The 25,905-nt window shown below is 36.4% G+C and overlaps 2 protein-coding genes across 5 annotated transcripts; one reads left to right on the forward strand and one right to left on the reverse strand.

The window, feature by feature from the left end:
• Positions 1-1,020: 1,020 nt before the first annotated feature.
• LOC135611011 (protein RMD5 homolog) lies at positions 1,021-6,611 on the reverse strand. Of its 4 annotated transcripts, none has more exons than XM_065106214.1 (4): positions 6,486-6,611; positions 6,041-6,087; positions 5,797-5,894; positions 1,021-2,442 (listed from the first exon to the last, which is right to left on the reverse strand). In XM_065106214.1, the coding sequence occupies exon 4, from the start codon at positions 2,403-2,405 to the stop codon at positions 1,248-1,250; it is 1,158 nt and encodes a 385-aa protein (XP_064962286.1). In that variant the 5' UTR covers positions 2,406-2,442; positions 5,797-5,894; positions 6,041-6,087; positions 6,486-6,611; the 3' UTR covers positions 1,021-1,247. The 4 variants fall into 4 exon arrangements, with proteins under 4 accessions (XP_064962286.1, XP_064962290.1, XP_064962287.1 ...); XM_065106218.1 differs by having other exon boundaries at positions 6,025-6,087; XM_065106215.1 differs by having other exon boundaries at positions 5,978-6,087.
• A 3,599-nt stretch (positions 6,612-10,210) lies between these two features.
• Positions 10,211-24,909, forward strand: LOC103982752 (poly [ADP-ribose] polymerase 1). The gene is made up of 20 exons (XM_009399759.3): positions 10,211-10,438; positions 11,511-11,560; positions 11,756-11,936; positions 14,078-14,264; positions 14,444-14,747; positions 15,712-15,907; positions 15,981-16,142; positions 16,324-16,384; positions 16,524-16,587; positions 16,696-16,953; positions 18,871-19,108; positions 19,196-19,308; positions 19,389-19,465; positions 19,582-19,742; positions 21,742-21,933; positions 22,022-22,130; positions 22,870-22,952; positions 23,825-23,962; positions 24,121-24,303; positions 24,499-24,909. Exons 1-20 carry the CDS (start codon positions 10,295-10,297, stop codon positions 24,544-24,546), a joined length of 2,949 nt encoding a protein of 982 aa, XP_009398034.2. The 5' UTR covers positions 10,211-10,294; the 3' UTR covers positions 24,547-24,909.
• The last annotated feature ends 996 nt before the right edge of the window (positions 24,910-25,905 follow it).

Below are 25,905 nucleotides of genomic sequence, written 5' to 3' on the forward strand. Positions count from 1 at the left end.
TCCAAATGTTATCTGCATAAAGCCTTATACGAAGAACATAGCAGATTATTCCTCTAAACTGAATCACCAATGTTATCTGCATTAATACCTCACATAATTTGTCCACCGATGATGGATACCATCTTAAAACGATGGAACCAAAACAGGACTTAAATCATCTGATATAGTTCCATCCTATCAGAAGCACTCGAAGGTGATAACAAAACTAAAGCAACACGTACACGATATCCGCTGCTACCGATTAGGATCTCGAGCCATTGACGAAAACCCTAAGAACATCCACTGATTTCAATAAAAAGCAAATGGAGGAAAAAGAAAAATTGAAAGTGACAGAAAACTGACACACGGATATCCCGACATCAAATCGACACTCACTCACTCACTCAAATGCCCAACGTCAAAACGACACTCACTCGAATGCCAACATGAAGGCAATAGTTGACGACTCTATGACGCCACACAATCTTACATAAATCCTCATTATCTTTGTTTGAAGTATCAAAGAGTCATTATCGAATATCCATCCAGTGGCTTAACATTGAACTTGCAATGAAATCAAATCAATCTGAATCATGTTAGCTACGCGATAACCAAAAACTACAACAGGAAGAGACCAAAAATATCTCCTTTCTTGTTTTACCTTAAATCCTCGAGCGATCGGGTGTCGAAAGATATGAGGATTCTCGATCTCCAAATCGCCCTGGGAGTTAGCAAGAACATTAATGACTCAAACTTGTGTCCTCCGTTGGGGTGTAACACCGTTGACGATTGTGGACGCCTTCAATAACGATTCAGAGAAGGTCGATTCAGGATCTGTTAACACCGTTGCCTCCAGTTCGCAGTTGGAACACGACCCAAGTTGTTGATTCATTTGCATCACGGTGGCAGTCGAAATGATTACCTAAATGGAAACAGAAACAGAGGTCGGAAAATGAAGCTTCTGCACATAACCATGTCAAACAAGCCAGGCAACCAAAGCTGTCAAACAGAAAGGAACAAGAGGAGATCAATGAGACACAATAAACCTGAAGAAGCACATGTATACAACATCCAGAATCAGGATAATGATATCTCGGGATGAACAGAAATTTCCGAAGATCTCGATCAAATATCAGGAGATTTCGAACCAAAGGTATCAAAAGGTCATAGCCATTTTCCCCACATTACAGCACAACCAATCCTGAGACAAGATACAACAGCAGATTACACCCGAGCTGCACGACAGCCACAAGAAGCCTGCCCAACACCTAAAAGTAAAGTTGCCTAGATTGGGCCACGGTCGCCTCCGATGGACAGTAAGGACACTTGAAAGCTCGTGTACTGTTCTTGGAGAGCTTCACTATCGACTGCTTGGAGAGCACATGCCCACATGGAATCATCATCGGAGGGTTCTCATCACTCCCCTGCTCTTTCAGCACTGGGCAAATGAAGATTGAGTGAAAATGGAACTCCCTTCCCAGGTCCACTGGAACAGGGAGCTCTGTCATCGTCAGCCACTCCTGCTTCTTGGTAGCCATCACACTTTCTATCTTCAGCAGCACCGGCAGTCCTTGAATGCCTGCTGCTATTGTCACACCAAGTGGGCTTTGATAAGACTGGCCCAGCAGGCTGCAGAACCGTTGCATGAACTCCTCAGCTACCGTCTCCCAGTGACTAGGCAACATGAAGTCAGCGTATGGGGACTGGTGGATCTTACCAGCCCATAACAGACAGGCCATCAACTTTTGGAATGTGACCATGTGCACCGGAGCAAAAGGGGCCAGACGAGTCCTTGCATAAGTGAGAGCCTCATTTCTGCTTCCGTTCTGTAGTATCTCTACAAACTGCAGTTGGTGAAGCTTCAGTTCAAGACTAGAACCATTCTGCAATAACCATTCACTCTGCTTGGAAGCCCAGCAAAGAGCAGGTTCAAGGTTCCTACACCTCATAGCCTCGACTATTTCATGCATCTCCAGGAAAGCAGATTTAATGGCTGCAGCTTCTGGCTCGTTTGCTTCTCTTATGAAGCAGTCACCGATATTGAACATGCCATGGCGGTAGAGGTGGGTCGCAATAATCTGATTTACTATGTGGACATCAAAGTCAACTTTTCGATGTGCTTTTGATATATCTGAATTGAAACACTTCTCAAGTGTTTTGACATATTTTCCAAGTCCAAAGTTCAGCTCCTTCTGGAGTCCTTCTAATTGGTTTAGTGGTGCTATCTCATTCAGTTTGGTCTGCAGATCAACCAGTATAGATTTTGGATCAGTACAGCCAGTAGTACTCTCAATCGGCTGCATCTTCAACTTTGCCTGCTCAATCTCCCATCCAACTTGGTCAATGAGTTCTTGAGTTCTAGAAGACAAAAGTTTCTGCTTCTTAGCAACTCGGTCAAATACATCATGTACCATATTTAACTCCATTTATTCCTAGCAGTGAATAAATCCTCCAGTTCAGCACCTGCATCATAGCAATCATCTATCAACCACTTCAGCAGATGCACAATTCAAAAAAACGAGCAATATTTTGATAAAAGGATTGTGTAATTAATACAATCGTCTTGAGAATATCTTTATGGCTTTGGGATGGGACAATGAATAATAAAACTATACAACACAAATACAGAACTTTTTTTTTCAGCAAATACCACTAGTTAAAGCGCATGGCCAGAGAAGTCCTTACACCAGTTCTACTTTTCACAAAGCTAGACCTGAAACCATTTGTTGTTGATTTGGAAATGCATCATACATGTTGGAACCAAGCCACACATCCCTTTGCAATGCGTTTAACAATGCTGTAACTACGAACTAGCTTTTATGAGACATCCCATAAATGCTGCACACAAGAAGAATCCTACGCTTTCCAAATTCTCCTATAAAATGAGTATGATAAACTTCCAGCCTTGATCATGCAAGGAGTACACATAAGCCTCACCTTGTGTTGCCCAATATATCGAATGGACCTTTAAAATATTAGCCAATCCCAGTCTAAATTGGATTGATCCCTTCGAACAAGATTTTGAAATTCGGCTGATGTGATTCACAATTCAGATGAAAATCTGCAGTCACCGACACCAATAAATCAGACCCCAACCTTATCCAAAATCATGTTCTCTCATTTTGTAACCCTGAGACTTCTCCTGCAACTCATTTATCTACCACTAAGCAGCCAAGAAAAAAACTTCTAAATAGAATACCAATAACGTGAGTCTCCAGCTGTGCCAAGCGTGAGTATCCCCAATTTCATCAATGGTTCAATTGAACCAGATGTCTCACCACCAAAAAATTGGGAGTCTTCCACAGCCATCCAACCAAGCTCCTCTCATCTTCCTTCTCCTTCTGTGCTAATACTTTAATATTGTTATTAATATAACATGTGAATTTTGTATCTGTTAGTATTAATACAGTTTTTTTATCAATCATGATATATAATTTTAAAATTATAGTATTCGAGAACATCTCGTTTTGCTCAGGCAAGCACCTAGTGCATTAGGCATTTTGGCACCTTGGTATCTAGCGCCTTTGACTACATTGCGTTCTAGAGAAACTCCAGTAACTAAGTAAGATTAGGGCAGAATGAACAGGGAAAGCTGACTGATGCATAGCCTACCTCTAGATTTTAGAAAAGACTGATAAATACAAATTGAAAATCAAGCTTTGATGTGCAGAAGAAATAAGTATGAGATTTACATGGAGGGCAAACAATGTCAAAAATAAGCAAAGAAGAAGTTATGTTAAAGAAGAAGTCCATTTTATTCTTAGAACCCTGTGAGGTGGATAAGAGTTTTAGCAGAGTCAATGTCTGCAGGGCTGACACCAAAAGCACATAAACAGGTCTGGTGATGTTTGTTAATGGCTGCCTTTAAAGGTACTTGATTATCAAAATGATTTTGAAGGATCTGCTTATCACTGGGGACTGTAAATATTAATGGATATAGAAATGCTCTTTACATAGAAAAATCAGTGGGGCTAGAAAAATCTAAACACCAAGCTAATCACAAGCCCAAAAAAGTCTAAGATTTGGACTGAACATGACTGACTTGGTATGCTAGAATATTTGCTGGGAGTATAAGAGCCAATTCACATGAGTTTGCATCCATGATTGACAATCAAGAACAGGTACAAATCAAAGTTTACATATGTGCTTAGACCAATTAATTCCTGGATTATATTTGATTATCCATCTAACTTTTACCTCTACCAACATTTTTCTCCATAATCAATTAATTTTAATATATAAACTAAATTTGCATATTTTTCTCTATTTTTGGTTTATCCTGTGAAATGTGTAATTATTAGTGACTTTTGCTGTATGCACATGTTACATCTTTTCTTCGAGGATAAATTCTATAATAAAAGTTTTAGTAGTTTTCTTTGACTGAGATTCTATTTTGGCCACCCCTGTTTCTGTAGCTGAGTCAAAATCTTCATAAATGAATACAAACAAGGACTACAACATTTTCTTTAGTTGAAACTTATAACCCCTTCTCCTTCCATCTGTCTCTTTCTTCTCATATTTAATTTGGCTACTTGGTATGCAATGATGTGAAGCATGATAGGGTTAAGAATTACACATACAAAAAGAATGGAGTTGCAACAACAAGATCAACAACATCTATTTTAAAAAAAAGTATTAATGTCATGTATATAAAAGAAATCCATTTCTTTACAAATAAGGAATCAACATATGACTAATTGATGATAATAAAAGTAGATGCAATGGCTTCCTAGGATGATAAAAAAGTATTCAAATATCTGGACCATACAAACGTGATTTAGCATATCAAAATCCATTATTAATTAAGTTTAAAATAAATCAACAAGAAGTCAAACTATGTTCGTAAATTCAAAATTCCCAGTTTCAACATACTTGAGATGAATTCTCAAGTCTTATTTCAGCAAGCACTTTTCACGACTGCTTAACTTGTGAATATTTAGCTCTCATGTAGATAAAATGTCTTCTAGTATCTCTAGATATGATCAAATTTGGCAGTTTATACCTCTAATTTCCATAATGTAACTTAATTCCATGCACATCAGTACATCTCTAGATATGATCAAATTTGGCAGTTTTAGAGTTGCTTATGATAATCCATGTACACAATGTATAATCAATGAAAAATTCATACAATATGAGTTGCGAGTTCATTGCAACTTACCCGATTATTATAGGATAGTACATGTCACAGGAAAGAGAAAAACAGAGAGCAACATACAACTAGAGATAACAGGCTAAGTAGAAGAGAGGGATGACATATGCATGGATTTTACTAGAAATGAAGTAAACTGAACTGAGAAAATACTTGAAGAAGCAGCAGAAACTGACATAAGAGCAGAAACAAATACATAATTCACAAAGAGAGAAATCTGCTGCAGAAACAATGCTAATGACATGCTAGCAGAGCAGCTGAAGGGGCTCTTTTAAGAACAATATGGTGCCATAACGTAAAACTGAAGCAATCCAAGGAGGAGATGCAACCATCCCGAAAAGATATCTCACAATGACCCCAATCGATATTACCAACCATAACCACAATGCCGCAAAATGTCATCATCACAGACAAGTTCAAGCTACCAAGAAATGAAAAGGCATATGCAAACATAAGGTGCAGGTATAATGGGTTCCAATACAGCTCGTGTTCCATCTATACTGACTCTTAAATAACATAACTGCTTATCAGCTCAAGGTGTAACATATAGTTGCCTCAGTTGTCAGCATCACTAATTAAGGAGCAGAAGGACATAGCGAGAATCAGTTCCAGTGGTAAACGAAAGAAATATAGAGGCTGGATAAGATATGCAATGTGAAACATACCACCAAGAAAACCCTCTCTACGATGAAGCGCACTGGGTTGCCAAATGCCAAATGTTATATCTGAATCGCTAGGATAAAACTCAAGAAACTAAACCGGCCTGCATATGAGAAAATGTGCAGCTAAAATAAGTAATAAGAATGATAAATTACTAACCTAGACAACCATATAACTAGTTTATACAAAATGGATGAATTCAGATGTCATCGAGCTACAAAGAGGATCTTCACGTAAATTCCAACAGACCCTTCGGTGACAACAGACCGCTCAACTTGCACAGGCTTCAAAAAGTACTGCAATACATTAAGCAAATTTCTTTCATTTTTACATCCAACGAGCCTAATTACCATCAACCTAACAAAAGACCCACAACCATCTAAAGCCAAAGTAATAATCGGCATTGAGAAGAAAAGCAACAAGAAACGAAACAATGCAAACACTGACAGAATCTACTGAACCAAATTAGATGGAGAATAAAACCAAGAGGAAATCGATCAAACAAACAGGGATAGAAGTCAAAGAAGGAAGAAATCCTTGATCGATCTCCCTACACCCAGCGTCAAGAAACGAGCAGTAACAAAACCCATCAATCCGACATCAAGAATTCGGTTCTTGATCTCAATAGATGGATTAAAGAAGGAACAGGTAAAGAAAAATAATGGGCAAAGAGAGGGGGGAGGAAGGAGGTTACGCTTGGCTTGGAGGTCGGCGACGATGAAAAAGGCGTCCGGAGGAGGAAGAAGCGAGAAGGGAAGAGGGGGCACAATGGGGAGAACAGGTGTTGCGTGAGAGGATAGGTATGCTCTTGGGATGTAAGAGTGTGTATATTTAAAAAGAAGGTGATGAAGAAATATATATCGCAAATTTCAAATTTATCCTTATATATATATATATATATATATATATATATATATATATATATATATAATCATCGATACTTTTTTCTCCCTTAGTATAACTCAAATTATCATAAATAATATATTACTTTATTTAAATTATTAACTTTTTTATTTGAATAATATAATTAAGGAAATAATTAAAATTAATTGTCTTAATAATATAGATAATATAATTTTTATTATTTAATTAAATTATTAATTGATTTATTTTCTAATGAATGATGTGATTTTTAGAAAGTAAATAATTTAGAATTTATTTTTATATGTGAATCATAAGAAATAAATATTATAATTCTATTTTATATATGAAAGTAAAATAAAAAGAAACTAAAAATAAAAATTAAATTATTACATATGAGAATTGAGAAGAAGATTCTCGAATAAGAGAATCTTAGATATGATCCCTTATTATTTTCTTATCAATTTTTATTCATATTTTAATTTTTATATTAAAATTTTTATTCATAATAATATATTACTTTTAAGATTTTATAATAATTATTATTATTAAATTATGATGTTAAAATGATTAATTAATTTAGTATTAGTGCTAATTCATTTAATATGACATATTTATGTTTTAATTAATTTTAAATTTAAAATCATGAATAAAAAAGAATGGATTTGAGATTAATTTTTTATAATATTTTAAAATATTTTTTAAAATAATAAAATCTAATTTAATAAGTGGGGTCAAATCAAAGTTTGACTTGAGTTGAGTTGATTGACTAGCTTAGCCCATGTAGTCAAGTATAACTCAATTCATATGATTGCTAGTCATAAGTATCCTACAAACTAATCACGTGAGTGATAACACGTGTGACATGACACATACTCTTTTTGTTTATTATTTATTTGATATTTTTTTTCACTTTATAATGTCTATTGTATGTATTGTGATGTTTATGGATCTATGCAATAAGAATCGATCGTGATGAGATCACGATAATGATATTGATTCATAATTAAATACAGATCCTAAATAATTCTGATCATGGAGACAATTGGTATCATAGCTGCTTATGTGGAGACACTAAGGATATAATGTAGATGCTCATTGGAGAATAAGTTCACTAATTTATCCGCTCAAAAAAATGTTGGATGGTTGATGATACCTCATTGTCAAACAACGATTATGTCATCCCAATGGTATATCTGATTCTTAGACTTGAGACACCAATGATGTCATGTATAAGTACTTAACTTTTTAATACCGGACTTATAGGTATGAAAATTTCAGATTTAGTATAACCAGTTATCGAGAGTGGTAGCCAACATTACAAGGGAAATTAAGTATCGATAGAATATCATCCACTCTCGGTGTCATGAGAGGAATATCTCATGTGTTTTTGTTCAAGCAAATCTTCGATTAGGGCCATTCGGATTGAGAGAGAAATAGTTCTTCAAGAGAATCTGATTAAAGCGAGACTTGAGTAGAAACCATATAGACCTAACAACACTATACCCATAATACGATCTTTGGGATATTCGATGAACGAGGGACCATAAATATACGATAACTAAGGACAGACATGTTTAATAGATTAGATTCCTCTATATCGTTTGAGGACTGCGATATAGTGGTTTAGTACGTCCGTAGTCGATGAGTCGAGTGAATTGTTATGGAGATAATAATTCATTGAGCTATAATGAGTTCTGATAAGTATGACTCATGACCAGCTCGATATTGTGCCTAAAGGGTCACATATATATGGTAGGTGTTACGACGATTAGAGGTTCAAATATGAGATATTCGTTGGAACACATATCTTATTAGATATCCAATAAGCCCTTGAATTATTAGATCCTATAGATGAGATCTAATAAGAGCCAATGAGAGATTATTGGATAGAGATATACTAATCTAAGAGGCTTGGATAGTTGGATGAAGATCTAATATCCGAAAATGTAGGATTCATCATGGTTAAGTCGATAGAGGAACTTTGTAAATATGAGAGAACCAAAGAGCCATAAACTAGACTCCTTTTGGCTGCCACCTCCTATTCTCCTCCTCAGCTAGCAGTCCATGTTTGAGGCGTGCGGATAACAAGAAGGTTCGATCCCTTCTTGATTGCATGGTGCACATAGTGAAAAGATTTGAGTAGCGATTTGAGGAGCATCTTTGTAGCCTTTGCCATGTGGATCACCACTAGAGAGGAGAACACTTGACCTCTTTCATCATATCCCACAAATATACAAGATTTTAGAGATATATGACATCTCTAAGTAACACATCTTTCTTATACATATAATTTTTTGATAGTAGATTTTTGTGCACTAATTTCGCACGACAATGAAACTTTTTTTTTGAAAATATAGTATTTTATTTTATGTTCTTCCACTGCATATGTGATGTCGCCCAAAGATTTCCCAACAATAGTTAGGTATTACCTAACATATGTGGTTAAGCATAACCTCATATGACTATGTATAACTTAATTCATGTGGTTAGGCATGACCTAGCGCATATGACCAGATATAATTTAGTATATATAGTTAGGCATAATCCAGCCTATGTAATGGTCCAGCTCGTATGGTGAGACACGATCCAGTTTATGTGTCATGCATGACCCAACCCATATAGCCCGATACGACATAACTCATGTGATTAAGCATAACTCAATTTATGTGGCCATGTATGATCAAATCTATATGCTTAGGTATAATACAACCTATATAATTAAGTATACCTTTGGCTAAACACAACCGAACTTACGAGCCAAGGCATATCTTAATTCAATAGTAATGCTTAGCCTAACTCGTGGGCGAGACTCTGCCCAACCCATGAAACAAAGACTATTGAGCTATACGACTAGTGCTATACATATTATCACCCTTTTGTTTAGTTCATTATATCTCAACCCAACTTGCTACTCAAGTACGACACATGTGACTTGTCCCACGCTAAGTAAGTTGATTTAGTATAGACTAATACTATTTGGTATAGTCAAATTTTCTCTCACTTTATTGGATTGAACTTGTAGTTAATTAAATTAGATGGATTTGATCCGTTTAAATTGGTTCGAGATAATTCTAAATGAACTTGACTTAATTTAAAATAATCAAATCTAAATCAAACAAAAAAAATGATTTCAAACTATATATATATATATCATCGGACATGTAATTCTATCAATTGATCGGTTGGTCTAACTAATTATTAATGATTCGATGAATTTGGTCGGATTGAAATGTTGGAGAGTAGAAGACCATTAAAATACACTCTTTATTACCATCTTCTTTACATGCAACGAAGTCTCTCTACTATTCCAAATAATTCAGTGGCAATTGATCAATAAATCGCACATCAGGGTGATAAGTAGTGACCTCTGGAACGCCACGTGGACATTAATATTCGTGATGTACGTAGCGTACGTATAATGTGTGTTTAGCATAACAAAGGTGTTTAATGTGAACTACACACGTGTGGGAGACCACTTCCCACCGACACGTGCCGCCGGTTCAGATGGCCTCTCCCGGATGAAAGAGGACATATCGGGGATTTCGCGCAATGAATGAAACAAACCCTCGAAAGGAAGAGACACTTCGCAAACCCTTCGGTGCCTCGGCCCGTGACGAGCGCTGGATCGAATCGCCGGCGATGGCGAACCCCCCGAAGCCATGGAAGGCCGAGTACGCCAAGTCTGGGCGGTCGTCGTGCAAGACCTGCAAGAGCCCTATCGGCAGGGACCAGCTCCGCCTCGGCAAGATGGTCGCTGCCACCCAGTTCGATGGATACATGCCAGTAACGACGACCGTCCTGGCTTTTTTATGGGAGTTTTGGTCGTCATTATGGTTTCCTGCTGCGAAAACTTGAATCTTTGCTAACCCTGGCCTGCAGTTTCTTGTTCTTGTTTGTTCTGCTTTCGCCTGTTTTCTCATCGGGAAAATTGTTTTTTTGTTGGATTTATGTATTTTCTGAAATATTCTTTTTTATATAACGCTGTTTTTGGTCACTTTTCTTCAGGTCTTTTTGTTGCATTTTTCATTTTTTTCTTTTATGGAAAACTCATTAGCTTCTTTATGTCGTGCGTTATAGAAAAAAACCTTTGATCTTTGTGTCTTTTCTTATGATGATTTTGCAGTAGATACTTCTATATATTGCCTTTCACTTTCCTTATGGAGATCGTAGTCATTACTGCGACTTTACTTGAAGAGCGAGGGCTTGCTGGACTCTTTCTTCTAACTCAACACACACACACACACACACACACAAAATGTAAAAAGGCTAGTGGAGTTAGCGCCTGATGCAAATATACCTGATGTTAATGGTGATTGTTGTCCATTTATCACGAGTTGTTTGGGTTCATACTAATGTGTTTTGAACTTCTAGACAGATACAATCGATTCCCGTTTGTACTCGAGATAAAAACTGTAAAACTACAATTTTCTGTGTTGATTATACATTTCAACTCCATTTCACTGTATGGTTTCCATAAACTTGCATTGTTTATCTTGTCAATTATATGTATCGACACTATTCATTTTATACATCTATAAAATTTAGTTGAAGAAATGGAGACAACCTTTAATAGATCAAGGTTGACCACTGCTCCTGTGCTTAAACATCACAGTAACAGCTTTGTTTATTTGCTAGTATGTCAGTAATTCTGAATCCCGCTTTGCTACACTGGATGCATGATTGGTTGCTTTCATGATTGTAATTTGCAAATCGACAATGACAATGAAATGTATGCATTCTGTGATTATGATAAGCTTTTAGTTGCCATTAAAGGAAAATTTTATCGAGCATCCACATGTATTTATGCTCATTACAGGTTTTCTTGAAACACTGACGGAGTTTTGTTTTGGTTCAGATGTGGAATCATGCTGGTTGTATCTTCAAGAAACAAAACCAGATAAAATCGTATGTATTATGATTTTGATTTTTATTGGTCAACACATTATAATGCTTGGTTAATTATAAGTTAGCTCTTGATTTGTGATTTAATTGCCCTTGAATTCTGATTTTCCTCCAATGCATTTTATATTAGTATCATACTAGTTTGGAAATTCAGTTTATACTTCGGAATTGACTGTGGATCTTGATTACCATCACCAGCCTTGATGATGTCGAGGGTGTAGACTTGCTTCGATGGGAGGATCAGAAAGGCATAAGAAAGTATGTTGAGGATGGATCCTCAACTTCTACTACAGTTGCCAACAGTGAATGTGCCATTGAAGTTTCTCAAACATCTCGTGCTACTTGTAGGCATTGCAGCCAGAAGATTACAAAAGGAACGGTTGGTAATTTTGAATGAATTATTTAATTTTCATATTGCCTTTCGAGTTGCTTTCTTATAATAATATCGTATATCCAAGTTAGAAACAACATTCAAACTTTTGCTGCTGAGCATGCTTCGTACTATTTGTACAGTGGGACAAATTTGTTGTATATGATGGGAATGAATGCCTGGACTGTGCTTAAAGTAACCTGTGTCAAGAGTTCATCTTCCTTCGTGTATGTGCCTAATTGAATTTGTTTTACATCTCTATGGTCTGAAGTCACTTTTTGTCAATGGTTTCTCAAAGATGATCATTTGTGACGTGGGCATATGCAATTTGCATATGTTCATTGCCTAAGTGGGCCATTTATCTCATGTGATTTTTTTTTTAAATTTGCAAAATAATGGGGTTTTCACAGTACATTGTTTTTAAAAGGCAGACTATAATACTGATTTTAGATCAGAATTATGCTGGTTCATAATGTTAATGCATGAAGGCCTTCCTTCAGTGATTTGGATAGGAAAAGAGGATGTTATGATGACCATGACAGTATAGGTCTTGTTTTAGGCAGTTCGTTTACCCGGGAAGAGCTAGGATGTCCTCTACTACAAGGATTTTCCTCTACTCCCAGGATTCTCAGTTCCCTCCACTTCTTGTGTACTTACTTTTGTTTCTCGGTCCTTGTACATTGCTGTAGAGCTGCTCGTTCTAGGTTGTCATTCTATCTATTTTTTCTCTTTTTTTTTATTATCCTTTCTTTTGTTCCTTAATTGTCGTCCCAGTTCATCCACTTTTTTTTCCTTATTTTGCCATCATGGTTCGTCAATTGGTTTCTGAGCCTTTTGATTTAGAACCCAATATGCTTATATAAAAGGTTTGAGTTGTGATTTCAAGCGAAATACAAGAAATTGACGAATTACATCTAGTGAGGGTGTTCCTAAAGGACAGCACAAAAATATTGCTATTGGGAATTGGGATGCGTGGAATTGTTATTGTAAAGTTTTGAGTTGGTATCTGTCAGAGCACTGCAAGCACAGACAAGAAGAGAGGCAATGACAAAGAAAGAGCTACTCGCTTTTTAAGGTAGAGTAGAACAACAGTGATTGTGGGAAAGAGCACAACAGAGGGCAGGCGAGCAGAGCAGGGCAACAGCGGTGAGGGCAGTCAGCGATGGTTGGGTGGTGGTAGTGGTGGATGAGTGGTTATGACCGGAGGGTTGGCGAGGGTGGGGGATCTGTGGTGGCGGAGGGTGAGGAGGGAAAAATAAGTCATCCAGTTAGCATCCACTACAACTCCACTGGTGAGCTTATTGATCAGTAAGTCTGGTTCTTATCACCTGTTACCAGACTGAACTGTTTGAAATTGCTTGGTCTGTGAACCGGTCAGCCATTAGATTGGTAAATTTCGGTCCATACAAGATAAAAGATGTACAAGCAGTCATGGGAGAGAAAAGGATAATGAATTGACAAATTTAAAGAAGAAATGCCCATAGTTGAATATCCTTGATGTGAGAGATGTGCATATGAATATAATTGTCGTTTGCATGGGAGTGACCTTCAAAATAGTTTCCTTTGAAGGACTGACAAATTTTTTTTCGGATAATAGTCAATAGCAAAATGCTTATTACAGTAACTACTTGACTGTATACCTCATGTTGTATTTTATTTGATGGCATCATTATCAGGACTTCTTCTATATAAATAACATTTTAAACAACTTAAATTTTGCCTTGCTCTTTGATTTTTATTTAGTATATCGGTTTTTGATAGCAGCAATTGCCGGAAATTTTTACAATAATATATCCTTCTCAAACAAGAAGTCAATGCTGAACCAGTAAGTGGTGAAGGGCACAAAAATTAAATGAAACATTAGGTGTGGGGGAAATGTTTAGATCTTGAAGAAGTTGAAGCAATCTGTTATCATCTTCATGCAACACAACTTCCACTTCAGTCTGTTTCTGAGAATAATTCTGAAATTAGTATCTTTGTTTATCATAAGATGCCATATTTTGGTTTTGAAAGAGTCATCTAAAGTTTATTCACTAAAGATGCATCTTTCTGCTTATCTGGCATGTCTCAGAATTTTAATCAGGTCCTATTTCTTTTTTCATTAAATTAAGATGGTCCCACAAGGATTTCCTTTGGTATTGTCATGGCAGGTTCGTGTTTCAACTAAGGCTGAAGGCCAAGGTGCCAGAGGTATATCATGGCACCATGTCAACTGTTTTACCACGATGTCTCCATCAACCAGTTTAGAAAAAATTTCAGGATGGGACAGCCTTTCCCCTCAAGATAAAGAATCTCTTTCTGCATTTTCAAGAAAAGATACATCTAAAAAGACAGAAGGTATTTGAGCTATCATCATTACCTTGCGATCTTCTTATGTTTTTGAAAAAAAAGTAGAAAAACAAGTTAAACTATCATTACTAAGTCATCTTCCTTCATTTTGACAAAAAATCACTTATCTGTCCTTTTTATTTTCACCACTTGTTTCTCATCATTAAATGATCTTTGAATTTTTTCAGATCAAGTAACTTCCAGAAGTGCAAAAAGGAAGGCAGTGGGGAGTGATGAGCAGAAAGCAAAAGTTTCTAAATCTGAAAAACGCAATTCGGCAGGTAAAACATCAACCAATGGAAGTAAAGATGAGCCTAATCATGGTGATTTTAGTACCATTGGATTGGAGAAGAAATTGGAAGAGCAGAGCAAGCTGTTGTGGGATATTAAAGATCAGCTTAAGATACATGTGACGACAGCAGAGCTAAGGGAGATGCTTGAAGCTAATGGACAAGATTCAACAGGATCAGAATATGATCTGCGAGACCGTTGGTTAGTTTTCATTAGTTTGTCAGCCATTTCTTCATATTTCGTTGGAAGTGTTTCTTTCTATGTTAGTGTTTTGAAATAAACATGGAATGCATCTGGGTTAATGTCAATATATTTTGAATATTTGTCTACTCTACTGAGTTAATTCATAATGTGATTAACTGCATTATCTTGGATGTTCAAATGATCTGCCTTTAGCTTTTAATCCATCTTGTTTTTTTAATCTTTTTGAATTACAGAATATAGGTCTCATGTGGTGTCATGACTGACATTGAAGTACAATGGTATCCCTAGATAGGCTCTGTATAACTGACAAAAAAGATAACATTTCAATTACGGTTATCTGACATGGTATCTTGGTCAAAAGGCACAGTGCTCTCAAGTCTATTTTCTTGCTCTTAGGAACAAGAACGATGATTAGTTTGGTTACATCTCGATTGTGTAAAACTCCTGATCCCTTCCATCCCTCATTGTCTCTTCCACAACTTGTTTTCCCCTCCCTCTTTTTGTCCCTTTCCCACAGCTTTCACTCCTCTCTCTCTCTCTCCTCCATTTCTCTTCTCTCTTGTTTCTCTCTTCCCTTCTTGCTCCCGCCTGCCAGACTGAAGTAGAGGACTGCCATGGGAGACATAGAACTGCTATTATAGCAGATTGTGGACACATTTCTTTCTCTCTTCCCAAAATAAACACACAAATACACTATTTTCATTGTCTTGCATGTTGCAATGGCAGGCTGCTGGCGGCATGTACACTCCTAGAGTTGAGGATTCGGCCTCTTCGCTCATTCTGTCTCTCTCTCTCCTCATGGGTACAAATCCTGGCTGGAAATCTGCTATTGTTTTCTGCAGATTTTAGGTTTCTTATGCTATTGGCAGGGTTTCTGGTTCTATGGTCTGATAGAATAATTTTTTTGTTAATTTCACTTCCGGTATGTAGTCCTGACGAACTTCATTCCTTTCCTGTAAAGTGCTGATGGGATGCTTTTTGGAGCGCTGGGTACTTGCCCAATTTGTTCTGGTTCTCTGTGTTACTCTGGTGGTCAGTATCGTTGTCATGGCTATTTGTCAGCATGGAGCAAGTGTTCATACACAACAACTGAACCTGTTCGTCTTAAAGCGAAGTGGAAAATTCCAAAAGAAACAAGTAATGGATACCTAATAAAGGTATGCATATTTGATGCATAGTAAATCACAACCTTCTAGCTACTTATAACTCAAGTTTATTCTACCTTTGCAGTGGTTTAAGTCTCAAAAGGCAAATAAACCTGGAAGGGTGCTTCCTCCTCCATCTACAAGTAAATCTTCAGGTAGACATGCAACTAATCTATCTCAGCCTTCTAATGATGAAAAGTTAGAAAACTTAAAAGTTGCTATTGCTGGTGGATCGGCTGAAGATTTTGTAAGTTCTTTCCTCATGTTTATGATTTTAGATCCTTTTGCTGAATCCTTCTTTTATAGAAAAATAAATAAATATATATATATATATTTATTTATATTGTAAAAGTGGAGATTGTTCCAGCTTCATTAAATAATATTATACCTTATCAAAAATACTTTTGTTTTTGTTAATGAGTATTTAGGCAGATTTGAAGACAAAACTTGAGGCAGCTGGGGTAAAATTTCATATGAAGATTGCCAAAGGTTCTTTCTTTCTGCAGTTTGAACTGAATTATCCATGTCATCTCTTATCCTTTATAGTCGGTTACCTTTATTGATGTTCATAAAGTATATCTAAAACAAACAGTAGATTGTCTTATTGGAACTTGTTTCATCTGTGCAGACACTAGTTGTTTGATATGGGTTGGCGAGGTGGATAATGATGACTCTGAAATGAGAAAAGCTAGGTTAGCCGTGGATCTCTCTCTCTCTCTCTCTCTCTCTCTCTATTCATTTTAACCTTTATGGGGTATGATACAATCTGAAGTGCACAATGGTTGTTTACCACTTTGCAGGAGGATGAAATTGCCTATTGTTAGAGTAGACTACCTTCAGGAATGTATGAGAAAGCAGAAGAAGCTTCCCTTCGATCTATACAAAATTGAGAATTTTGCAGAAACATCTAGAAGTGGCATCATCACTGTGAGAGTGAAAGGTAAAAGTGCTGTGCATGAGGCTTCTGGTATGCAGGATACTGGTCACATTTTGGAGGATGGAAAAAGCATCTATAATACAACTTTGAATATGTCTGATCTTTCTACTGGTATAAACAGGTAATTTGTTTGTATAGACCTTGTTGTAGTTGGATCACCTACTACTTAGCTTGATTTTTCCCGAACAAGGCTTTTGCTATTTCAGTATCATGCAATGTGTGTGTGTGAGAGGTTGCTATACGCCAGCATTACGAGCACCATATTGGGAGTAAGCATAATATACACCCCTTTGTTTAAAACATTAGAGCTGCATATGGTTCAGGTTGAGATCTTAAAGTGGTGCATCATATTTGTTTAGCCCATTAAAATTCTAATTTAAGCTGGTCAGAAGAGTTTAACCCAAATTACTTGGGATGATAAAACTAACCTAAAATTTGTCTCTCTTGTTCTTTTCTGTCTCAGATTAATTCAGTTAGCTAGATTAGCAACCAAACAAAGAGAAGGGGCAGAGCTAAATTTAGTTAGCTGGGTTACAATAATTTAACGTAGTCACTTTGCCCTTTGACCAAACACTACCTAAGCTGCAGTACTCCATATACATAGGAAAAATAAACAGTAAAGCTAATGATTGAAGTAGAGCCACATGTCCAAATATTTTGACATTGTAAACTATTTTATGCATTCAACTCAATCAAAAATCATTTTCCTCGTCAATCTAAAGAATACTGCTAAGAGAGGAAAGGGAAGTGCATACAAGTGCTGAGAGGCAGCTTGCTAATACAGCCAAGAAAGCAAGTGGAGCTATTAAGTATTGGGAAACCATGAGATAAATGACGATATTCTATTTTCCACAGCTAAAGCCACATAAAATATGAGTATCAGATCTTAGATGAAGGTCAACGCCCAGGGAGCAAGTGCTAAATTAATGCTTGCATTAAGAATATAGAGACTTTTTATCCCTATAATGTGTTGATACTTTGAAATGTTTGAGGGACATGGCCATTTATCGAATACTTTGGGGAAACAAATCGGAGACCTCAAAACGTGCTAGGATACATGTGTGACCAACACATGTTGAGTGATTATATAGGAAAATAGGATTTCTGAATCATCAACTTGTGACTTTTAAATGTGTTAAATATAGGTTTTTGGGTGTAGATGGGTTGGACTTTGGAGTATATGATTTTTTTGAATGGTTGACATCAAGGTTCCTATTTCGGGTACTAGATCCATGGCGTTCCATGGCTGGACCGGTATAGGTCCAGTCCCTTTCGGCAAACTGATGTGAGGAAGGAAGAGGAAGAAAAAGAAGGAAGAAGAGTAGAAGAACGAGAAGAGATGTACAATAGTAGCATTGGCTGGCGGAGGGTGCATGGGCAGCAATGGGAAGGAAACCCTCGCCAAGAGTCATGCCTCCTCATGAGCCCTAGAGCATCGGGCATTTAAAGAAAAAACAAAAACAGTTTTAAGCGGACCAGACCGCCTGGTTTGAAGTATTCTGCATTACAGTTGACAGTCATACTCCTAAATACTGGGCGAACCGGACTAGAAACCTTGGTTGATATAAAACATATATTACTACCATAGAGTATCTAATTCTAAGTGGTGCACACTAGCATATAATATGATAGTAATATATATGACTAGCCATATTGTGTCCTAGTTTTCAGAGATTTGTTGGTTTAGCATTTATTTTCTTCAGGTATTCTTGTCAACATTCCACTGTTTGTGTTCATATCCATGCATTTTAGCTTTATGCTAGCACCAATTTTCAAAGTATCTGGGAAGTTATTACTGAAGGGGAAGCTATTACATTCTTCAGTTCTTTATTTTGGCTTCATAGGATTTGCACAGATGATGAAATTGTAAGAGATATGTTTGTGATGTCAAAATCTGTTGATGGTTTTGCGTTGCGGGATTATTGCCATATGTATATCATAAAAGAGCCTGTGATATTCCTATAGTTCTTCTGCTTTGCCTATTCTTGTACTTATTTTGCTTCTAAATGAACTGTTATTGTCTTTCGGGTGCTGGAAGTTATTACATCCTTCAGATTATCCAAGAAGATAAAGGATCGGGCTGTTATGTTTTTCGCAAGTGGGGACGAGTTGGTAATAATAAAATTGGAGGGACCAAATTAGATGGGATGTCAAAATCTGATGCTATTCAGGAATTTAAACGTTTATTTCTAGAAAAGACAGGAAATCCATGGGAAGCATGGGAGCAGAAGCGCAATTTCGAGAAGCAACCTGGTAGATTTTATCCACTCGATATTGTGCGTTGCTTATGGATGATTCTTTTTTACAAAGTTTTCTCTACATATCCTGTTTTATTCTTGATCTGTTAATCTTGCTTATAATAGGATTATGGCATCAAGCAAGTTCCAAAAAAGAAAGATCTGACCAACAAGAAAAGCCAACTTGCACCTCAGTTGATGGATTTAATGAAAATGCTTTTCAATGTTGAAACATACAGGCAATTGTTGCTCTTTTAATTTTTCAAATGTTTTTTATTTTGTCAGATGCCTAAGATGCTGTGTATATATTACCATTCAGGGCTGCTATGTTGGAGTTTGAGATAAATATGTCTGAAATGCCGCTTGGAAAGCTAACCAAGAAGAATATTCAAAAAGGTAAATATTCTTATGTGCTTCTGCAATATGACCCATACTGTTGTTTGGAAGTCCAGATATTCTTTCTAGAACAATGGTGCCGTTAAGGTAATATTAGAATTCTTTTTCCTTTGCAGGATTTGAAGCATTAACGGAGATACAAAATTTGGTTTGTAATTCTGACTATGATCCAGCTATCAAAGAGAGCTTGATCATTGATGCTAGCAACCGTTTTTTCACTCTTATCCCTTCCATACATCCTCATGTCATACGACATGAAGATGATGTCAAGGCAAAGGTAAGCCAGCAAGTTTAAATGCTATCATCAGCAATTGCAGTTTAGTAGCTTACCTTTATATATTTTTTGTATCTCTAGTCTCCATATTCGGCTGTAAACTTCATTAATAGGTGTAGAGCTATTGATCTGTTATTCATATTTGTCATAGATTGATAGAGACACCTGACTACTTGTGGCCTGGTTTGAGGCATACACACCTATGCTGTACCCATAACTGGCCATTGTGAACCAGGATATATTTGTATAATTTTGATCTATAAGGTACAGATTTTATTTCTGGATCTACCATTCTGACCACGAAACCTGGCCTGGTCAATGAGCAGCTAGGGTTTAGGATAAGTTCCAGCTTGTGTCAACTTCCTTGGTCCCCGTGGGCATATAGTGAGAAAAGGAGAAGGGAAGAGATTGCAGGAGTACGAAGGGACTTGGATATCTAGGAAATGAAAAGGAATAAAGTGAAGACCAAGGAGGATGGGGAGTTGAAACTAAGTGAAGGTAGTGAAAATTGAACGTAATGGGAGTAAATAATCAGGTTATTTGATGACTTAGAGCTTGAGATATATTGGGCAACCTAATTCATGTTGCCTTATAATTTACGTAACATTCTTACTATTCATTCTTAGCTCGAATAAAGACAACTTTATATAAAAAGGTCATAGTTATTTGCATACGCCTACCCATGGTATGAACGATCAGAAGTTTTAGTTAAATCTTAGAATTCTTTTCTTTGTTCCTAATAGCCAATTATATTTTTACATTTTTTAAGATCTTTCTCATTTTATTGGTCTGTTGAGTTAATTTCACAATCTATCAATTTTGATTTATATCTATGTATCTGTGACTGTTGTAAATAGAACAAGATTCTGGAAAATCTTATGACTGATCTTTTCTCATTTCATCTACTTTTGTTTGTTGGCCTTGATTCTTTTATTTTACTGTTGAGTCAACCAATTATAATTTTTTTGTTGGGTTAACCTGAACCCAATCAAAGCTAAGCCTGTGTGGGTGCTTTTCTTTAATTGCTTGTGTGTTTTTCACTCAGTGAGATTTGAAACCTTTCTTTGATAACAATATTTCATCATAGTGCAATAATATTCAATAGTAAAAGAGAGATACAAGTTATTTTACTTGGTATAACTGATCGATGACTAGACAAAATGAGTAATTTGTGGAAATTTTGAAAGTAATTTGTAGAAATTTCTGAATGAAAAATGAGTTGATGTCACACATTTGAGTCCTTTTGACTTGGGTTTTTTTCTTGATAGCAGTAATGCCTAATGGATTATGCCTATGGTATTGCAAGTCCTTTGTAGTGGGCATCTGAGACAGGCTACTAGCAGAAGAGGTGAAGCCAGGATTGGTTTGGGCCTGCTTATTACTAATTGGAAAGGGAAGACTATAATAGTTAAGATCACAAGAGTTATTTTTGTTAAGATAAAGATCAAAGATAGTACACAGACCATGAGAAATTAAGAAATCCAATAGCATCTCAAGATGTCTGCAATGTTGAATGTATAAATGTCACATATATTGTATAAAGTCATATACTATGAAGGTAGAATTTAATTAACAAACAATGTAGAAAAGAGGAACTGGAAGACCAACATCAACACAGTCCATACTTATCAAATCAGTACTTGGAGCACATTATTCATGAATTGAATTACTTTAGGATTTGGATTTGAGAAGAAAAGAGATTATTAAAATCTCCTCTTGTTGTCTGAACATAAACAGTGTTCCCTCCAACAATTTGTTCCCCCTCTTCTATAGGTTTTGTAAATTTGAACCATGAAAGTTCTACTGATCATAACAAGTAACCGGAAATTTTAGGTGAGGTTCCCACCTGAGAAAGTTAAGGTGATAATAGTTTTGTTCAATTTATTGAAACCTGTGGTCTTGCAATATCCTCTTTGAGTTATTTAAACTATGACTACAATACCAATTGGGAAAGTTTGATTAAAATATATTGTAGTGAAAAATGATATTTCTACACGTGTAGGTGAAAATGCTTGAAGCTCTTCAAGACATAGAAATAGCTTCCAGACTGGTTTGTTTTGATGGAGATGACGATGAGTCTCTTGATGACAAGTACAAGAAGCTTCGATGTGATATTACTCCTCTGCTTCATGATAGTGAAGATTACCAGCTAGTTGAGAAATACCTTCTTAATACACATGCTCCTACGCACAAGGTGTGTTGCTTTTCCCTCTAACTATTAATTTTCCTCAGTTGTATGGAACTTTTACACTCTTCTTTGTGTTTCTTTTCCTTGATTCAAGGATTGGACCCTTGAACTTGAAGAAGTTTTTGCTCTTGAAAGAGAAGGAGAATTTGATAAGTTTGCACCACGCAGAGATACATTACAAAATAAGATGCTCCTGTGGCATGGTATGTTAAAGTTATTCAAGGTTATGTTTGCCCATATGCTTTAATATTATAGCTATTATCAACTTGTGAAACCTTGTTTAAATAAATATTGGATGATTCAATATATATCCTTGATGTTGGTTAAATGATGCATTCATGACTTGTTTGAAATTATCTGAACAGAAATTTCCTCTCAATATATTTCAACAAGATAACCCCTGGGCATACCTTCATGTTGTTAAGTAACGACAACTATGTGTTCCATGTATGTTTGACTGTAGATGTTCTGTGACAGGGATAGAGAGTTGGATCACACAGTACCTGATATTTGTCTTGGTTATGTTTTTTTTGCATACATCCTTTCTGTAACTTGACAGGTGTCTTAGGTGGTCTCCTGCATCCACTTCACAAATTTTACCATATGCATCCATGCATTAGTTCCTTCATCGCATACAGGTGCTTATATTCTTTATTATAAGTTATATTTCAACTAATATGGTGACATGAAAAGTCAAACCTTTAGATGTGTGGCTTCATTATTCTACATTATGAAAACATTAAACAGGCTTCTTTAGAAACAAAATTATGATATATCCTATCCTAGATTATGAAAACATTAAAACATAATTTCATGGAAATTATCACTCTTCTTTGTCTCACATCTTTTGTCTGCTTGATGTGTGTCACCTTTGGGTACTTGTTGATACTTGTGTTTATATGCATGCAACACTGCTTCATGAATATGTTTACTTGATGACAGGTTCAAGGTTGACAAACTTTGTGGGCATTCTCAGCCAAGGTTTGAGGATTGCACCTCCAGAAGCTCCAGCAACTGGTTACATGGTCTCTCTCTCTCTCTCTCTCTCTCTCTCTCTCTCTCTCTCTCTCTCTATATATATATATATATAGATCTGAATTTGTGTGTATATATAATACATCTCATCTGTGTGTGTTCATGCATGTGTGGCGCATGTGCTTGTGCAGACGTATGCATGTGCATGTTGTATATACATGTGCTATCTCGGTGGTCATGAGGGGTCTGCAAGGTAGCAATATGCTGTACAGTTCAGAAAGCAAGTCAAACTTGAGCTTGGTTTCTGGGCTTGGTTCCAAGGTTGAGCAAAAGTTTCTACCAATTCCATTTGGAAGCCTGGCACAGCTTGGAAACTGTGTTTTTTTTGTGAAAGAAGAAAATATTTATTCACACAAAAGCAAGGCTACAAAAAGCACCCTCCTTATCTGAGGATACAAGCTTACAAAACTCAAAATGAAAGCTGCCCTTCCACAAAAAAGGTGGACTTGGAAGTCCTGACAAAATTTGCTAACCAATTAGCTGGTCTATTCACTTCCCTATATATATGACTAAGTAATTGACTGAAATGTTGAAGCTAAATCATGTATGTCCCTGAAACTATGCTTATTCTAATTTGTTGCAACTCGAATCCAGTTCGGCCTCTATCCAATTCTGAACACCTTGCAAACAAATCAGTTGGAGAGAAAATGATTTTGTATTTGGCTTGGCAGTCTGTTCTGATTTGTCGTGTTGGATATACATGGGTGTTGTTATTCGTGTTTGTCTACTAATTATGTGTGTTTTTATTTTGTATAGACGTGTATGTGTATGTACTGTTGAGCTAGCAAGCATGATAACATGTATTTGTTAGTGATGGTCATGTGCTGTTTATTAATATATTTTCTCCATTTTTTGGTGACAGTTTGGCAAGGGTATTTACTTTGCTGACCTAGTAAGTAAGAGTGCACAATATTGCTATGTGGACAAGAAAGACCCTGTAGGTCTGATGCTTCTTAGTGAGGTTGCTCTAGGAGAGATCTATGAGCTCAAGAAAGCTACGGTGATTGCTTGAACTCTTTCTGGCCACCATTTTCTCTGTTGTATAATTGCATAATTTGACAATCAACTTAATCTCAATCATACTGCATAAGTACTGATTGAGTGTGGTGCTAGCGTGTTTTGTTGTTGTATTAACAAGAAATGCACCCTTCTACATAGTACATGGATAAGCCACCGAAAGGAAAACTTTCGACCAAAGGATTGGGTAAGACTGTGCCTCTGGAGTCGGAGCATGTGAAGTGGAAGGACGAAGTCGTCGTGCCTTGTGGCAGGCCAGTTCCATCATCGGTTCGTGCATCAGAATTACTCTACAACGAGTATATTGTTTATGATACTGCTCAGGTTTGTTTTCATTTCTCTTCCCATTTCGCATTATTAGACATCCTTTGTCTTCCATTATATATTGTAGCTGTTTACACTGAATCAAATAATCTTGTTATTGCAAACGAAGGTACCCAATAGCTGCTTATTTGAGTTCTCTTCTGGTGGATTGTGCACAAGTCCTTTGTTGAGAATTTGAATTTTGGTATTTGACAGGTCAAGATGCAGTTCTTGTTGAAAGTAAGGTTCCATCACAAGAGGTGAGGATGAAGAGGGTTCTATGCTTTGGGGATATGGATCAGCTTTTTGTTGGAGGATATTGGCCCCTTGTATTAGGTGCTTCATCTGTTGCAAGCATCAATATGTTGATACAATCAACACTTTTAGTTCCCTAAGCTCTATTTTGTAAATTGCGAGTCAACGTTGACGCGAGTTTTGCAGCAGCTGGTTCCTCTCGAAAGTCCAGCATGCATCCCCAAGTTCCTATTTGTAAATTGGCTGTCGTATGTTAATATTCCACTCTTGCTGCCGCAGATCCTGCACATACCAGCACTCTTGTAGTTGCCGATGAGCATAATTTTGCGATCATGCCTCCTACTTATGCTAGACAGTTTCTTTTTTGCCTTCCCTCGAACAGCATCAGACTTGGATGTTTCGGATTGGATGTTTTGTACTAGTCATTTGAACGCGGACTCATTTCATTTCGACACACTTCTTCATGTAATGCAAGGATTATTACTCGTGCTTCACAATTTTGTTATAGATGTGGAAAATTAGGTTTGTTGGCTTGTTTTGATGATGGATCGATCTGATAGTTCGGCTGTTCTGTTCAACGGCACATCTGATTTGATCGAATTAGTCATTTTGATATATATATATCTTTGTTCAAAATAGATGGATAGTTGAAGAGTTGATGACAACATTGCAGATGATTTCTTAATGATGTTTATAAATGAGCATCTCTCCTTTCGATGTTCATATTTCATCCGTATGATGTTCATCTTAATGATGTTCGTATTTCATCTTAATGATGTTCATATTTCATCCGTATGTACCAATCGACTTTTATCGATTGGCATTTTGTTTTGATGTTTTATTTATTTTTGGTAATATCATCATACACTATAAGTCATTATGCCGACGTCTTATAGCTTAAATTCTTACATTCTATGATTTGCTGAATAAACTTTTACAGAACTAATAGTGACAATTAAGTGATGAATTCTGTTTCTTCACAAAAAGAAAAGATACTTTGAAAAAAATTGATTTATTGACTAATTAACTCATAGTCTTTTTTTATTCCATCAATAAACTTAAACATAATATTATTTTCTCTCTAATGTAGAAACAGTGGCCTGTTTGTCCTTTCCAAGAACTTAAGCTTCTACTTGCCTACCACAGCTGTCCTTGGATGCCTAAAATACTCCCACCAACCAAAAGAGTAAACATCTTGACTATTTTATTCTTATATCTATCTATCAATCAATCTTTCATCTTCCCCAATAGAAGTCAATTATTGAAAAGTTTGTCTCATAGTACTATCATTTGCAGTCAGGAAGTACCATATGCTAGCATGATTAGCTTGTGATGCTAAAATAAAAGAATGGTTCATGATTGTTAATG

Source organism: Musa acuminata, chromosome BXJ2-4 (genome assembly GCF_036884655.1).
Source record: "Musa acuminata AAA Group cultivar baxijiao chromosome BXJ2-4, Cavendish_Baxijiao_AAA, whole genome shotgun sequence".
Taxonomy (NCBI): Eukaryota; Viridiplantae; Streptophyta; class Magnoliopsida; order Zingiberales; family Musaceae; genus Musa; species Musa acuminata.

Coding starts and splice junctions, on each gene's coding strand:
- LOC135611011 (XM_065106214.1), bottom strand. CDS start 2,405: ATGGAGTTAAATATGGTACATGATGTATTTGACCGAGTTGCTAAGAAG.
- LOC103982752 (XM_009399759.3), top strand. CDS start 10,295: ATGGCGAACCCCCCGAAGCCATGGAAGGCCGAGTACGCCAAGTCTGGG. Junction 21,934..22,021: donor CACATGCTCCTACGCACAAG/GTGTGTTGCTTT, acceptor CCTTGATTCAAG/GATTGGACCCTTGAACTTGA. Junction 22,131..22,869: donor TAAGATGCTCCTGTGGCATG/GTATGTTAAAGT, acceptor ACTTGATGACAG/GTTCAAGGTTGACAAACTTT.